Source organism: Phyllobates terribilis, unplaced genomic scaffold (genome assembly GCF_046119375.1).
Source record: "Phyllobates terribilis strain yellow unplaced genomic scaffold, ASM4611937v1 Scaffold_2__4_contigs__length_985480577, whole genome shotgun sequence".
In the NCBI taxonomy this organism is placed as follows: Eukaryota; Metazoa; Chordata; class Amphibia; order Anura; family Dendrobatidae; genus Phyllobates; species Phyllobates terribilis.
Window position 1 is genome coordinate 868,686,910 of NW_027362762.1, and position 15,272 is coordinate 868,702,181.

General features: G+C 42.6%; 1 protein-coding gene across 4 annotated transcripts in view; it reads right to left on the reverse strand.

Moving 5' to 3' along the window:
• Window positions 1-14,756, reverse strand: part of ZRSR2 (zinc finger CCCH-type, RNA binding motif and serine/arginine rich 2) — a 28,327-nt gene extending 13,571 nt beyond the window's left edge. Inside the window, exons 1-8 of one of the 4 annotated variants that reach the window (XM_073668055.1) lie at window positions 14,609-14,747; window positions 13,331-13,393; window positions 12,449-12,528; window positions 9,735-9,801; window positions 7,218-7,323; window positions 6,027-6,110; window positions 1,176-1,214; window positions 73-188 (exon numbers count right to left, since the gene is read on the reverse strand). In XM_073668055.1, the coding sequence (XP_073524156.1) occupies window positions 73-188; window positions 1,176-1,214; window positions 6,027-6,110; window positions 7,218-7,323; window positions 9,735-9,801; window positions 12,449-12,528; window positions 13,331-13,393; window positions 14,609-14,703 (650 nt within the window). In that variant the 5' untranslated portion in view covers window positions 14,704-14,747. Of the gene's footprint in view, window positions 1-72; window positions 189-1,175; window positions 1,215-6,026; window positions 6,111-7,217; window positions 7,324-9,734; window positions 9,805-12,448; window positions 12,529-13,330; window positions 13,394-14,608 lie in introns of all 4 variants that reach the window. The other 3 variants (XM_073668054.1, XM_073668058.1, XM_073668056.1) reach the window with 3 other exon arrangements.
• Window positions 14,757-15,272: the final 516 nt, after the last annotated feature.

Sequence of the window (15,272 nt, forward strand, 5' to 3'; positions counted from 1 at the left end):
GTTATTAGCGGTGGCGCCAATACAAAATTGTATCATCCTCTCATCACTAACAAACCCCCATGTCGTACTTACCTGTCTCCAAACCTACATGCTCCAGTTTTTAGATAGAACGAGCAGTTAGCACGATCCTTTTCTGTGCCGTAGCTTTCTGGCACCTCCGGATTGTGCCACACACTGCCATTTTCTAGCTGCAATAAAGCACAAAATCGTCAATGTGAAAACCAGACAGACATTCTTACACATATTCACTACTATTTGCAATGTATTCACATATTGAATTCTTGAGGTTTTGGAAGTGATAGAAGTGGAAGCCTGCCTGTCACACAAACGTGCTGGGTAGTGGTCTCTGCTCTCATCTCATTAGGAATAGATACAGGGCACGGATGACACCACATATTAGCCAGCTCCATCTGGTCATAAGTTAGAGATTTTGACACAAATAAAGTGGACAGATACTGACAAATATGTTGAAAATTGGTCTGCCATATTTGATTTTTTACGTTAGTTTTAGGGAGATGCAGCACGGTGGCTCAGTGGTTAGCACTGCAGTCTTGCAGCGCTGGGGTCAAATCCCACAAAGGACAACATCTGCAAGGAGTCTGTATGTTCTCCCCTAGTTTATAATCAGTAATGTCTGGCTATAGTAATGCTGAAACCGACTGCGGCAAAAAGGTCAGGACCTTCTGTCTAGTAATCAATGGTGGTGATGGGGAGACAATGGACGGTGTCTCAACAATGACAATTGTACAATAAGACAGACATGTCGGCTGATCTGTGCAGTAGCGATGGGGCAAATCATTGATTTGCAAGACCCGGTTCAGTGGCCGCATCAATAATCTGTAGCTGCCCTGTGAATGGCCTCCCAGCTCCTGACATCTCTTTGATTAGCCGGCATGGCGTGACTTCATTTTTGCGGCATGAAACATGTGATGTCGCCACCAGGTTGGTGAATAAAAAGGAAAAGTTGGGCATGATGGCAGGTAGGAGGGCGTCAATAGGACTCTGGTCCAGTGATCACAGTTTGCTGAAGTGGCCGCTGCATCGGGTCCTGCAACTAGATTAGCATCAGAATATTAGGTCTCTGGGGTTTTTATTTTTTTAAGTGTAAATGACAAGTGCAAGCCGTGCTTCATCACCACGTCCAAGCCTCACATATATTACTTGTCCGGTCTTACCTGACTCTCCGCTTCATTCCGCAATTTCTGCACGGCTTCCTAGAAATGGTGCAAACACAGGACTAGTAAAAACCTCCATGAAGCACAGCACCTGAATTTGGGGTTAAGAACCTCTAACATTAAAATTGACAAGATAAAAAGTCTGAAACAAAAGTACATTTTATTGTGTGTAAGGCAAAGTGCACGTTCCGTATTTCGTCAGTATTTGTAAGCCAAAACCAGGAGTGGGTAAAAAAAAATGCAGAAGTGGTGACGTGTTTCCATTATACTTTTCCACTCCTGATTTTGGCTTGCAAATACTGAATGTGTGCACGTGGCTTAAGCCATACTGAGACATATGATAAATCAGACGTGTGCACTCTTCCTTGTATAGCATACATTCATAGTAATTAGTGACGAGTACAAGTGCTTGTTACTCGAGTTTGCACAGAGTATCCCGGGTGCTCAAGTGACATGTTATAGTCCCTGCGGCCGCATGTTTCGCGGCTGTTAGACAACCACAAAACAAGCAGGAATTGTCTGACAAACACGGGCAAATCCCCACGTTTTGTCTAATGTGGCTGTGGGGACTCGAACATGTCACTCGAGCACCCGCCATACTCTGTGCGTACCCCAGCACCCTCGGCAAACTGGAGTAACAAGCTCAGGCCGCCTTCTCCACTTTGCTCCGCCCCCCTTATGCTCCGGGACTGGACAGGGAGAGTTGGGTTAAGGGGGAAGGATCGCTGTGGCCGGGGGCCCGTTCTCATCTCCCGCTACCTGTGTAAGTACATACAAAGGCCGTGCTCCCCGGGGAGACACCGTGTGTGAGGGGGTCTATATGTAGACAAGTTTGCTTAAAAAAAATTCTGGCTCCTAAATTTTTTGGCTGGCTCCTAGATTCTGAACAACTTTGTCGACCCCTGCTCTAGACGAGTGGTCTCGCTGACTTGTCACCCCGCCGCTCGTCTCCAGTGTGAGATAGACTTGCCATACGCCTTTGTGTGCTTCAGTGCTTTATATGTGGTGTTCACATTTCCCTCCTGCCGAGCTCCTTCTTCAGGTAAAAACAGAGTTCTTTCTTAAAGAGAAGCCAAAGTGAGTTTCTAAACTAGTTTGGAGGTTGAAATCCGCCGTCTAAACCGTGTAGTCTGTCATTGGTGAAGAAGCAGGAAAATACAGGAACATTACTGGATAGGCATTCAGGACGTCCGAAAATGTCTCAAGATGTGAAACAACGACTTCTGGCATCTCCATGTAAATCGTTGCACATGTTGTCCCAGGAGACAGGCGTGTCGTATTCCACATATCAACGAGCGGCCAAGAAAGGTCGTGTTCGCCCGTACAGAGTCCCTGTCATTCAGGAATTGAAAGAACTCGGTCAAGAGAAAATAATTCGTTATTGCCGGATTTTTTCTTTTGGGGCCATTTGAAAAGGTTGGGTGTACAGAAAGAAGCCACGAACATTACAGGCCTCCGAGAGAACATACAGCGAAAAATTCAGGCTATGACTCCAGACTTCCTACAGAATACATTCAACAATATGGAAAGGCTCGTGCTTGGATGTGAACGGTGGATACTGATGCTGATGCTTTAAAACATCAGTATCTCATGAACCAAGGTATCTACAGTCCAAATTTCAGTCTGATAGATCAGCTTTTAAAATTGACAGCAATTTCTCCCAGTAAAGTAGCAAATCACCCTGTATTATAATAATCTGTCATTGTTTATTCCAGCTGTGGCTGCATCTGCTGAAATAACCCTTTATAGGATTATCGATATCATAGATATCGGACAGATGCCGGTTCCACCTCTTGCACATGAGGATCTCCAGACCCCTGAATCACAGCCGCCGTTAATAAAGAGGTGTGAATATTCGAGAAAGTTTGTCATCTGTTTTCAGTAAAATCAAGAGTTACACATGTATGGCGGCTACAAGGCAGAGGTCGGGGGGAATAAATGAAGATCAAAGAGATAAAATCTGCACATATCAGGAATTACCGGCATATCCCGAATATGCCATAAATGTCTGAGATGGGCGTACCCCACACCGCATGAAGCGGGACTCTAATGAACGGAGATTGGATGCCAATTCTAGGTGGCAGCTCAGTGAGCAAAAACTAATATAATGTAATGATTATAACCAGCTGCATTGGTAACATCGGTCTAGAAGTAACAGTTAAATATTAATATAAGTATAAAATGCTAGTGGTAACCAAAAAGATACATCTCGATGTAGGGAGTCTGGAAGGGCTTAGCTGGCAGCTTTCAACATGGAAACAGAAGTTAAGGAAACAAGCAGTCAAAGCTAATAGGCTCATCACTGAACGGCGGGTTAGGATTAATAAGGTCAATGTGGTGCTCATATTAGTCGGGGTCCATCCTCTGGGGTCCTTACTGATCCTGAGAGTGAAGAGTCCCACAAAGCTGATTTAGTACTACCAAAGTGGGGCTCCGGACCACCTGGCTAAGCAGGGAACCGCAGGAGACCCCATTCACTTTAATAGGGTTAGTTCACTGCATGGCAGGTGACCAGGCGACCATTGTAATGAGAGAGACAGTGAAGGGGAGGCACTGCTAAATCAGCACTGTATGCGGTCCATCATTCTCAGGGTCAGGTTAGAAAGTGTTAATACCCTTATCCAATAAATAGATAAATCTTCTATATTGTACTTTGTGCTATTGGGAAAATTCAGCAAAATAAATTCCATACAGCAGTGCTCATTAGTTTACATACACAGTGAGGATATATGTATTTGTGAGAGGTTTACAATTTTTTTGTGATATATATGCTGCAGAGCCAGCTGTCAAATTGCACAGTGAGCTGTCAATCAATTTGCGGGGGGCGTGGTTACAGCTGCCGCTGTCAGTGCTGTGAGCGATGAGATTAGCGGCCCCGGACACCTCTGTGACTGAAAGCCGGCGGCTCCTGGGAGGAACACAGTTCATTTTCTCCCGATAGCTGCACTTACAGATGCCCGGGCAGCATTGTAACGCTATTAACTTGGAGAGTAATCCCCATATCTGCAGATTAAGGGCGTTTGGGAACATTACAGGCTCCCATTAATGTGAAGATAAACAAGAAATAAAATACCACATTTTCCATTTTTTAACCAGACCATTACCTCCACGTCCACCCCCCCCCCCACACCCTATTTCTGTCAAGGCATCCTTTTGGGCTTTTTCATACTAGTGGTATTAAAAGCGCAAATAAATTTTATCATTCATCATTCAGATATTCAAAGAATATTTTGCCATGATACATAGGGCCTAATCTGATCTTAAACTCTTATTGCTTTGTTTTTTTAAGATATCAAGGGGAAAATATAAAAGAAAAAAAAAGGAAATGAATGTCTGTTTTTTACTTTTTTTCCTTCACTTTGAGACCACAAAAGGAGTATTAAAATACATACTAAAATGGAGTTCCTCATTCTGTAGCAATTATCTTTATATATAATAACACTTGATGTATTTTTTCTTTTCGGCAGAGGCGAGGCCAGGAACAACTATGCATAATGGCAGCGGCTTTTTTTTTTTTTTTCCATACATTTCATACACTGTGCTCTCTATACGGTCATAAAATACCTTATGTGGAGAGAATTTAGGGGTTTCGACATTTAATTATTTTTTAAATATATTTTATTTCCCGTGTAACTGTGGCTGGCAAATTAATCAAAGTTATAGGGCAAATTCAGCCTCTTGCCTACATAGCAGATTTGATCTGGGTCTGCTAGGACCCGGCAATTCCATGATGGCTGGGTTCGGAGGAGGAAGCACTGTCAGCGCTTCCTAATCTGTGTACACAGCATGCCTTCAGCTTTGTGTATATAGTGATCAGAAAGGCAAGGAGGGTAATAAACCAGCTCTGCCTTTTCTGAGGGGAGTCTGGCCGTGTCTGACATCCAGCTCCTCAACTGTACAATCTTGGGCTGCTCCTTATTATGCGATGATGTTTTAGAACATCATGGCAAAGTAATATATCACAAAAAACTGCTAGCCGTCAGCAATGTAAACGGGTGCAATACATGATTGTAAGACCAAAAGGGTATGAAAACTTTCACAAATTTGCATTTAATTTTCCTTTTGTTGCTATGGATTATTTAATGCTTATGCTATTCAGTGATGTAGATAACGTTTAATGCCAATATTCTTTCCGATTACTACGGTAATATGTTCTTTAAAATAAAAAGATGTTCATCTTCTATATTGCGCCTGGGATACATAAACTACTGAGCACAGATGACTGTATAGAAGATATCCTATATACTGATACAACCTGCACATTGTCCCTATAAAGGACTTGTCACCTCTCCTGACATGTCCGTTAGTATATACACAGGTCTACACACCATCAAGCAACAATTCTGGCTTCTGTGTAGGGACATCCCCCGAAACAGTAACAAACAATTGTCAATTTAGTTGTAAATTGACAAGTGGAACGGCACAACTCACAGTTCTAAGAAAGGAGCTTCCAAAATTTTCATTTTATAGAGAATGTAATTATGTAATAAACCAGACATGTCAGGAGAGATTGAAATTATTGCAACCATGAGAAATACAGCACATTTACCAGGTTTTTCTCATCAAGTTGGCCCATTGAGACAAGCCGCTGTCAGAAGGAATCTGTTAGAAGATTGCCCATCTACTCTAACCCCTGACAATCACCCATTATTGTCCGAGGGTGGCTGGTGGGTGTCTCCCACCACATGGATTACTGCATGAACGAGTGACTACATAATGCAGTCCTATGAAGGGGCACCCAGGTGGGGGATCCCTGGCTGACAACATCTATATGTCTAAATAGCATATAACTAAAAAGACTAGAGCTGAAACAGGATATGAGCGCTCCTATCCTCCCAGAGCCGGAATCACCTCTCTTTCTCTCTTCTTCACTTGCTCGGGCTCTTCCTCCTTCTCCCTTATTTCCTGTTGTCTCCATTCCTCGATCAGCTTTCTCTGTGTAAAACGTAGAAATACAAAAGTCACTCACACGGTACAATAAGGTGGAAACAAAATATCAAGATCTTTAGTACAATATGGACATAGCATTTTAAATCGGATAGAAACAAGACAATATCATCTTAAATAAAATGTAGCACATCATTTTTCATTAAAGAGGTTTTCCACTTTTTTTTTTTTTTTCACTGATGACCTGCCCTTAGGATAGGTCATCAATATGTGATGGTTCAGACACCCGGCACCTCCGCCGATCAGCCATTTGTGGTGGCGGCAGTGATCGCAGCTACTCCATTTCGGAGCTGTTCTGGTCTTCAGGTAGTGGCAAGGTACTACACATATTTATTTGAATAGGAGGCGGATGTGCAGTACCCTCCGCAGAACTCCTCCGCAATCTAGCTGTTCCGGCCGGCAGAGGCTGAAAACGGCTGATCAGCGGGAGTGACGAGTGTCTGACCCTGACTAATCACACATTGATGACCAATCCTAAGGATAGGACATCAATGAAAAAGTAGTGGACAACCTCTAAAATTAAAAGCTACATTCCCATAGACATGGATAAACTCTTTAATTGAATTCAGATAGAGACACAATAATTTATTCTCATCTGTTTTTATTTCCTGTATACGATTATGGCGGTGGTCATTGACTGAGCTGCTGTTACTGCACTTAGAGATCTGCTTTCCAGGAGATTCAGGGACTAAACAAAACAATCGACGTTCACCGACTTCTATGGGAGAGTTTTGTCGTCATGCTCTGTGCAGAAGTCACTGTGCAGGGAGGAGGAGGCGGCGAGCTGTGAGCGCCATTGATTGTTAACGGAACGTTCCGAGTTCTCTAATTTAAGCTCCCCAAACTGAGGGCGCCCCCTTGTAGTTGGTGAGGCAGTAATTGTAGAATTGATGTTATGCAGCAATCTCTGGTTTAGTAACATTTTTTAACTCATTTTAATGTGGCTCAAAGTTCTAGACAAATGAAAGGTAAAACTGAGCATTGGCTTTCATTAACACAAATGGAGAGGCCCAAGTATCATCTTGGTTTGTCTGGTGGGTCCCCAGAAAAAAAAAAAAAAAGTTTATATCCCTCTTATATACTAAAATATTATACCTCCTCTTCTTCACGTCTTCGGGCCGCTTCCAGTTTTTCAAGTTTTAGCTGAAATTCTTCCTGAGCTTTCTGTTCTCGGACAAGCCATTCTTCATGTAGTCTCTGCCTGCAGATACAATGGAAAGATATTCCTCAATTCAGCAAATGTAAAACCAAAGACACCCAGCATAAGACATGCACAAATGCCCTTTAGTGAACTTTATAGTGTGAAATGGTCAAGATCATTTCTCGTTACAGGTCCAATGCCTAGAAGGTGGCATGATGCAGCTCTGCAGAGCAGCCGTGTGAAAGGTCATAGGAACATAAAGCTCCGCAAGTCAGGACTAAAGGCTGAGTACAGAGAAGGGCAGTGCAGAAACATGGCCGCTCTGTGTGACCCCATGCTGCCGCAATATGCCACTGTACCGCAGAGAATTAGATAACTAGTTATTTTCACTACCAGATCCATATAAAATTGGAGGCATACAAGGGTACAGTAAGACCCGTTGACAGATAACACGTTACACAGTGTTGCTTGTGAACCATTTAGAATTTCCCATACTTCTGAATAAATTTGACCTAAAACAACATGAGATACAACATCAGTAGATAAAGACAAATTAATCAAAAATATTATACTTTTTTTTATTGACAAGACTGATATAATATCCCTTGTCTTAGTGGCAAAGTATGTAAACCTTTAGAATTGGTAGATAATTTGAAGGCAAAATTAGAGTCTGTTTTTTTTAATTAATAGGATAACAATTACGTTTGAGGGGGCGACCGGTTTTATTAAAAAAAACACAGTGATCTATCCATCATGTGTATCATGGCACGTACAAAAGAGATTTCTAAAGATCTTAGAAAGTTGTTGATGCCCATCAGGCTGGGAAAAGGTTACACATCCATCCCTAAAGAGTTTTGACTCCACCATTCCACAGTCAGACTGTGCCCAAATGGTGGAAATTCAAGACCATTGTCCCCAGGAGTGGTCATCTAATAAAGATCACTGTAAGGCCAGGTGCAAACTGCCGTATTACCCGTCCAAGTGCGAACCGACAAAACATCCAAATCAGACTTGGACCAACATTATTCTATGGGGCCGTGCAAATGTATGATTTTTTTTTTCTTAGACTAGCTTGGCCCAAGGGGGGAAAAAAAAAAAGAAACGCAGCATTTCCAAGTCTGGTCTCCTGTTCAGATCACACTTTGCCATGCAAGTCAACGAGTGTGTGGAAACCATTGGATTAAACTCGGATTACATCTGATTTGTCCGATTTCCGTGCGCTGACACAATGGAGAAATTTTGTTCTCCATCATCTCCTCATCCGAGAGAATCGGATCACACTATGCTGACACTCTGATCGGAGTTTAATTAGTGTCATTTCCATAATCGGCCTGATTTTCTTTGATGAGAGAGTCTAGGGCCATGTGAACCTAGCCCAAGACCAAGTATAATAGTCCAGGAGGTCATCAGGAAACCAAACGGTAACATTTAAGAAACTAAAGGCCGGTCTCTCATTATCTAATGGTAATGCATGAACAACAATGGTGTGCATGGCAGGACTGAAAGGAGAAAGCCACTGCTCTCCAAAAAGAACATTGCTGTACATCTACAGTTTGCTAAAGATCACCTGGACAAGCCAGAAGGCTACTGTGACAATGTTTTGTGGACGGATAAGGCCAAAACAGAGCTTTCTGGTTCAGATGGGAACCGTTATATTTGGAGCAAGAAAAAAAAACGCTGATTAACAGCATAAAAACCTCATGCCACCTGTGAAACACGGTGGTGGGAGTATTGTGGTTTGGGCCCGTTTTGCTGCATATATGCCAGGACAGGTTGCCATCATTGATGGAACAATAAATTCTGAATCTTAAGCAATTTCTAAAGGAAAATGTCAGAACATCTATGCATGAGCTGAATCTCAAGAAAATGTGGGTCATGCAGCAAGACAACAAGCCAAAGCTCAAAAGCTGTTCTACAAAAGAATGTCTAAGGAAGAAGTAGGGTTACGTTTTGGATTGGCCAAGTCAAAGTCCTGCTCTTAAAGGAATCCGAGCAATACTGCACAATTGCAGCCAGGTACATCTCTCAAAGAAATGCTTTGGCGTTTCAGAAAAAAATATAGTTAGACGAACCAGAAAGGGACCATGGCCGGAAACTAGACTAGGCTGGCACTTCCCATGGCCAGCTTCTATCAGTGCCACTGCTGATGAGTGACGAGTCTACCATAGCGAGAGACTTGTCAATCATCTAGATCAGCGCTGGGAGAAGAGCCATATAGTCTAGCCCCGGTCATAACTTCTAACTATATTTTATCTTAAAAGTCCGGAGCAAAGTTACCCTCTATGCTATGGATAGGGAATAACCCTTTCAAGGGTCCTGAAGCCAAAAAATAAAAAAACAAACTAACAATTTTCCATTTGTTATTCACTGGTCACTTATGGTTAAGTTATATCATTTCTATGCTTTATCTGAAGAGGTTTCATGCAAAATAAAAATGCACATCACAGGTCAAACCACATCTGTACTGATACCTTTCAATCTCATGCTGTAAATCATCTTCGTCTTCATCCTCCGCACTGACAAGTTCCTGATTTCCGTCTACTAAATCAACAGATAAAATAGATTTATTAAACGATAGAAATGTGTAGATGTGTTGATTTTGCTATGCTTTACACTCCTATGTGCCTTTCATACATTATATTTGCTCAGAAATGCACTTGAACACAATGATGCGAGGATATTTCTTGTATATATTTGGCAATATCTAGGTTGTGTGGTTATTATGCATTCCCGGAGGTTGGCGTTGTCAGACTGGTGCTGCAGAGACCTCCTATAGCTTTAGGCTGTGTGCCCACGTAGCATTTTTCAAGCGTATATGCTGCGGAATTTCCGCAGCGTAAACGCTTGAAAAACGCATGTATATCCGCCCCCCATGGTCCCCAATGGGATTCCGCAAGTTCTATGCACATGTTGCGGATTTTTCCGCAGCGTTTATGCCGCGTTCAAAAATCCGCAGCATGTCATTTAATTTTGCGTTTCCGCAAGCGGAATTGCCTTTGTCCAATGCATAAAAAACGCAAGGCAATTCCGCATGTGGAAAACGCGTGATAAACGCGGGAAAAATGCGCGATAAACGCGTGCGGAATTCCGCATGCGTTTTTCCGGGAGAGGACTTGCATTTATGCAGCAGAAATTTTCTGCTTCATAAATGCAACGTGGGCACATAGCCTTAATGATGTTCATCTATATTCAGTAAAATCGTCTGAGGTGCTTGTTTTGTGGCCACATATGCTAGTAAGAATTCCTAAAATTCGCCTGCATGACAGTCTGAAACTAGCCTTAAAGGAAACCTGTTCATTACATTTTCCTTATATAATGCAGCCCCACTACAGTTTCACACTTTTTAGTGACTTCCCTACATCCAAACCATGGCTGCTTAAAAAAAGTCTTGAGCCCTCTCTGCGCATGGGAACACCACCATTGCCTCTGATTGATCAAATTGGATAATGTCAATTACGTCACGTGTTGATAATTACTATGCAGTGCTCTCAGGACAGAGGTAACAGCGCATGCAGCAGTCGTCCTGTCAACTATACGAGTGCGCGAGATTCTATTTAGATTTTGTGGATGACATAAGAGGTCGTCCACATCAGAGAAAGAGGGCGATGTGACCGGGCACAGAGCGAGACACCCATCAGATCACTTGGTGCTCATTATTATACTGTGTGGGTACATTTTAAAATGTTTTGCTTTTTTGAAGATACGGGGGCATCAGATTGGTGCTATAGAGAGGTTACAGGGAAGGGACTAAAAAGTGCGATAAGGTGGTGGGCAGGGCTGAGGAGTCAGAGTAAGTATAAAATGGACCAACTCCTAAAATATATAATAAATTGGTTCAGTAGTACAATGCAGGATGTACTGCAAATGTTTTCATAAGAATTTGGGAAAGTTATGAAATGTCCTATAAATGTCTGTTCTGTTCCTGATCTAAGGATCTCGGCTTCTAGTTGAGATGAATCTGTGCTGCACTTTATGTACATGCTGAGTAGTGAGGCCGGGCTGTGGAGTCAGAGTCGTTGAGTCAGTAAAATTGAGTCGTAGGAGGTTTGGCTTACCGACTCCACAGCCTGGGTTGTGGGGACAGATTACACAGGGAAACCAGATGAGAGGTTCCCTGTGATGCGAATCCGATGTCTTATTCTAGTGAAATGCTCATTTTTCTTAATATATAAATGATGTTAAGATCTATCCTGCCCATAGATCTTAACATCATTTACATATTAAGAAAAAAACGTGGATTTCTCCACATTTTTCTTATATGTAAATGAGCTGTTAAGATCTATGGGCTGGGCACAGATCTCCCTGAGAATCTGCCTCCAGAGATTATTTTACATGAAGGGGCATTACCAGTGTGATGTGTGACGGCCGCTCTCTGCTCTCCTGATCTCACTGCAGAGCTGTGCGTGATTATACCTGACACATCTGCAGGTTCCTCTCAGCTTCAAGCAGCCAGTGATGTAATACAGCAGAGCTGTGAGAGCTGCAGCAAATGTATTTTGAAAGAAGACAAAGTTCAGTTCTACTGTTCTGTGTTAGTTACTTGTCTCACACTGGTAACTCCACCTTTCATGTAAAATAACCTCTGGAGGCAGATTCTCATGCAGATCAGTGTCAGGCCCATAGATCTTAACAGCTCATTTATATATAAGAAAAACATGAATATCTATGGAATAAAACATCAGATTGCAGATATCGAGGTATCACTTTATTCAACTTCCCCTATGACCTACATGCCCATATAGAAGCATTAGTAGGGCTGATCCTACTAATAAATTTCCTTTAAAGGGTAGTCCAGGAATAAAACAAAAGTTATTCGGTAGTTGTTCAGAATACTTTCAAATATACTAATATTTTGTAAACTGACGATACCTGACAGTCATCATGGGGTCCTGGCACCTCCACTTCTGACAGCAGACAGTCTCCCTATCCCTCTGTGTCTGTGACGTGATGCATGGGGGGGGTCACTGACTCATTTCAATAGCTAAGCCAGACCTCTTTTCAGTCACAGCTAAGGTGTCCTGACCATGAGACGAGGTCTGGAATCAGGACAGTATTCTTAATGAAATTATATTAGTATTCTTGTTCATTTTCATTTGGGCAACAACCAAATCACTTTTTTTCCCCTGTGATAACCAAATTAAAACTTTCTACATGTATTATAAGTATATGGGCTTCATCCACTCACCTGTGTCTCTAAGTTTTGCTAGGTCTTGTCTCTTCTTTTTCCGTCGTTCCTTCTTTAACAGAGATCTGGCTTTCTTGTGACTGTAACAGATGCAATCACAGGATATTTGAGAGTAGATGTTTAAGGCTGAGTTCATATGTTGCAATTTTTTCTGCTGCAATTTTTAAAAAAAAAATGCAGCAGTTTTCTCATGATTTTGCAACGTCTGAAATGACAGCAAAACCAAACAAATGAGCCGGACTATAAGCTGGTATAAGTGGAAAGTGTTCACACCATGGCCATTGTACAGAAAAAAACAAAATGAGAATATACCCTATAGTAAGTAGGGTACTTCGTTAACGCTATTTTGAACAAAAAACATAGAAGCCACTCCACCGCGACAAGGTGTACCCATCCGTAACAACCTCAATGTGAATAAGGGCAGAGCAGGACTGGGTCCAAACTCATCCATGGGAAGCTATATAGATTAAATACTTCGCTCAGAAAGGGGTCCAAGCGGATAGGTGGGTGTCTCAGTCGGGACCACATCCTGCTCTGCCCTTATTCATATTGATGCCTAGTCTCAGTGGGATGGCTTTTATGCTTTTTTTATTAAAATAGTGTTAGCTAAGTACTCTGTGTTATTTATATGTACTACTACCATTTACTTGCTGTAGGGTATATGCTAATTTTGTTTTTTTTTTTTAGTATTTTTTTTTTTTTGTAAATATATGAAATGAGGAAAACCCATATTAAAAAGGCATACACGCTGGAGGGACAGTTACCAAGACAGCTATCTGAAATCCAGAATAAAACAAGAGCCGGATACTCTGACGATGCCTCAGTTATTGTCCCATCCAGCATCTTACCAAGACCAATGTCAGATTAGGAAGAAGGATATACCTGCACAACCTCTTTAAACATTGCATGCCGTCATTATTAACGAACAAGATCATGCGAGAACATCTGAAAAAAAAAAACCTGATCACTTAGGTTTAAGCCAGACATGTACAAAATTCTGTACATAGCAGGAGCCTATTTGATTTGGATTTGCCAGTAGTAAGAATATTCAAGAAGCATTTACCACCACTGGTTAGCTGGCCAATCCCATCATGGTGGGGTCCGGTCAATGGAACCGATAAAATAAAAAGCTTATACTCGCCTCACGTGCTGGCGCCGTTCCAGCGGTGTCGGCACTCACTCCCCGGGGCTCTTGTGCAGTTGTTGTGACATGTGAGACTGGCACCCAATCAGCGCTGGAGTCAGTGTCTCCGCCTTCATACGGACTGAACATAAAAAGGAAGTGATCAGCTGCAGCCCGGACTTCCTTTTCATGTTCAATCCGTATGTAGGTGGAGACAGTGACACCAGCGCTGATAGGGTGCCGGGCACCATGTGTCATTGCACCGCACCAGAGCTCCAGGACCGTGAGTGCAGACACTGCTGGAATGGCGCCAGCACTGTAGGGGAGTATAAGCTTTCTTATTTTATAGGGGCCAAACATAGTTCAAGAAGGGGTTGTCCTAGTAGTGGAAAACCAATTTAACAGGACACTCCACTACCGGAGAACACCATTTTATTCAGGACACCCTATAAAATAAAAACAGTTATATTTACAGCAATGTCGGTGCCACTTTTCATAGTGTGGTGTTGTCTGCAGCCGGCACATGACATAACGAGCGTCCGCTTGTCAGCTACAACCTCTACTATTCATCAGAGCAGATGTCCGAATACTGACAAGCAGCAACTCATAGGCTGCAGCTAGCACATGTCACTGCCGGGAGCAGCGGCGCAGCAGGAGGTGGGGAACCACTGTTTATATTTTATAAGGGTCCTGTATGGATTAAACTCATTGTCCAGTATGACATTTCCAGGAGGAATAACAGAGGAACAGCAATAATAAAGAACAATTATTTGCCAAAACAGATGCTTTAGATGGTGACAGCAGCTGGGATACTTCCAGGGCAAGCAGCTCTCCGGCCATAGAGACTCCTGGAAGCTACAGAGGACTCGCAGAAGCGCCTCTGCCATAGAGAGCAAGTCACGTGCCCCAATACCAGCTGCTCCCAGGCAGAAGGGCCACAAAGTCTATGGAGAAGGAGCTACACGATGAGAACATCCGTGATTCCCTCTAACCACCAGTACAAGATACAACCCTCCAGGACTAATGTAAATTCTTACTTTATTCGTTCTGCGGCGGAACCTTCTTCTACGGAGGCCGCCATCTTTGTTTCGGTCTCTAGCTCTAGTACGGAAGCCGAAATAGGACGCTCCATGGTTGCTCGTGCGCACGCGCAGGGAGCGCCCTCGTCATGTGTCAGGAAGTGACGAATCTAAAGTCAGATAGCCGATAGAATCGATGAGTGATGGGTTATCGGCATTATATCCTGGCTGCTTCTGCAGTGACAGATTGGCGTGTCACGTGATTGGTAATGATGGCAATAGAATCCATGTGTTTGTAAGAAGTAGGTAAAGTGCGAAGACTGCAGATTTATGGATTTCTCCATCCTATTTTGCTTATACAGATTTAGCAAAGGTTATTATGAAGCATAATACGCCATGTTGATAATTTGTTATAGAACATTAGTACTTTTTATTATTATTATTATTATTATTTATTATTATAGCGCCATTTATTCCATGGCGCTTTACATGTGAAAAAGGGGTATAATACAAGAACAATTACAATAATCTTGAACACAATGTGACAGCGACTGGTACAGGAGGAGCGAGGACCCTGCCCGCGAGGGCTCACAGTCTACAAGGGATGGGTGAGAATACAGTAGGTGGGGGAAGAGCTGGTCGTGCAGCGGTGTGGTGGAGCGATGGTTAATGCAGGTTGTGG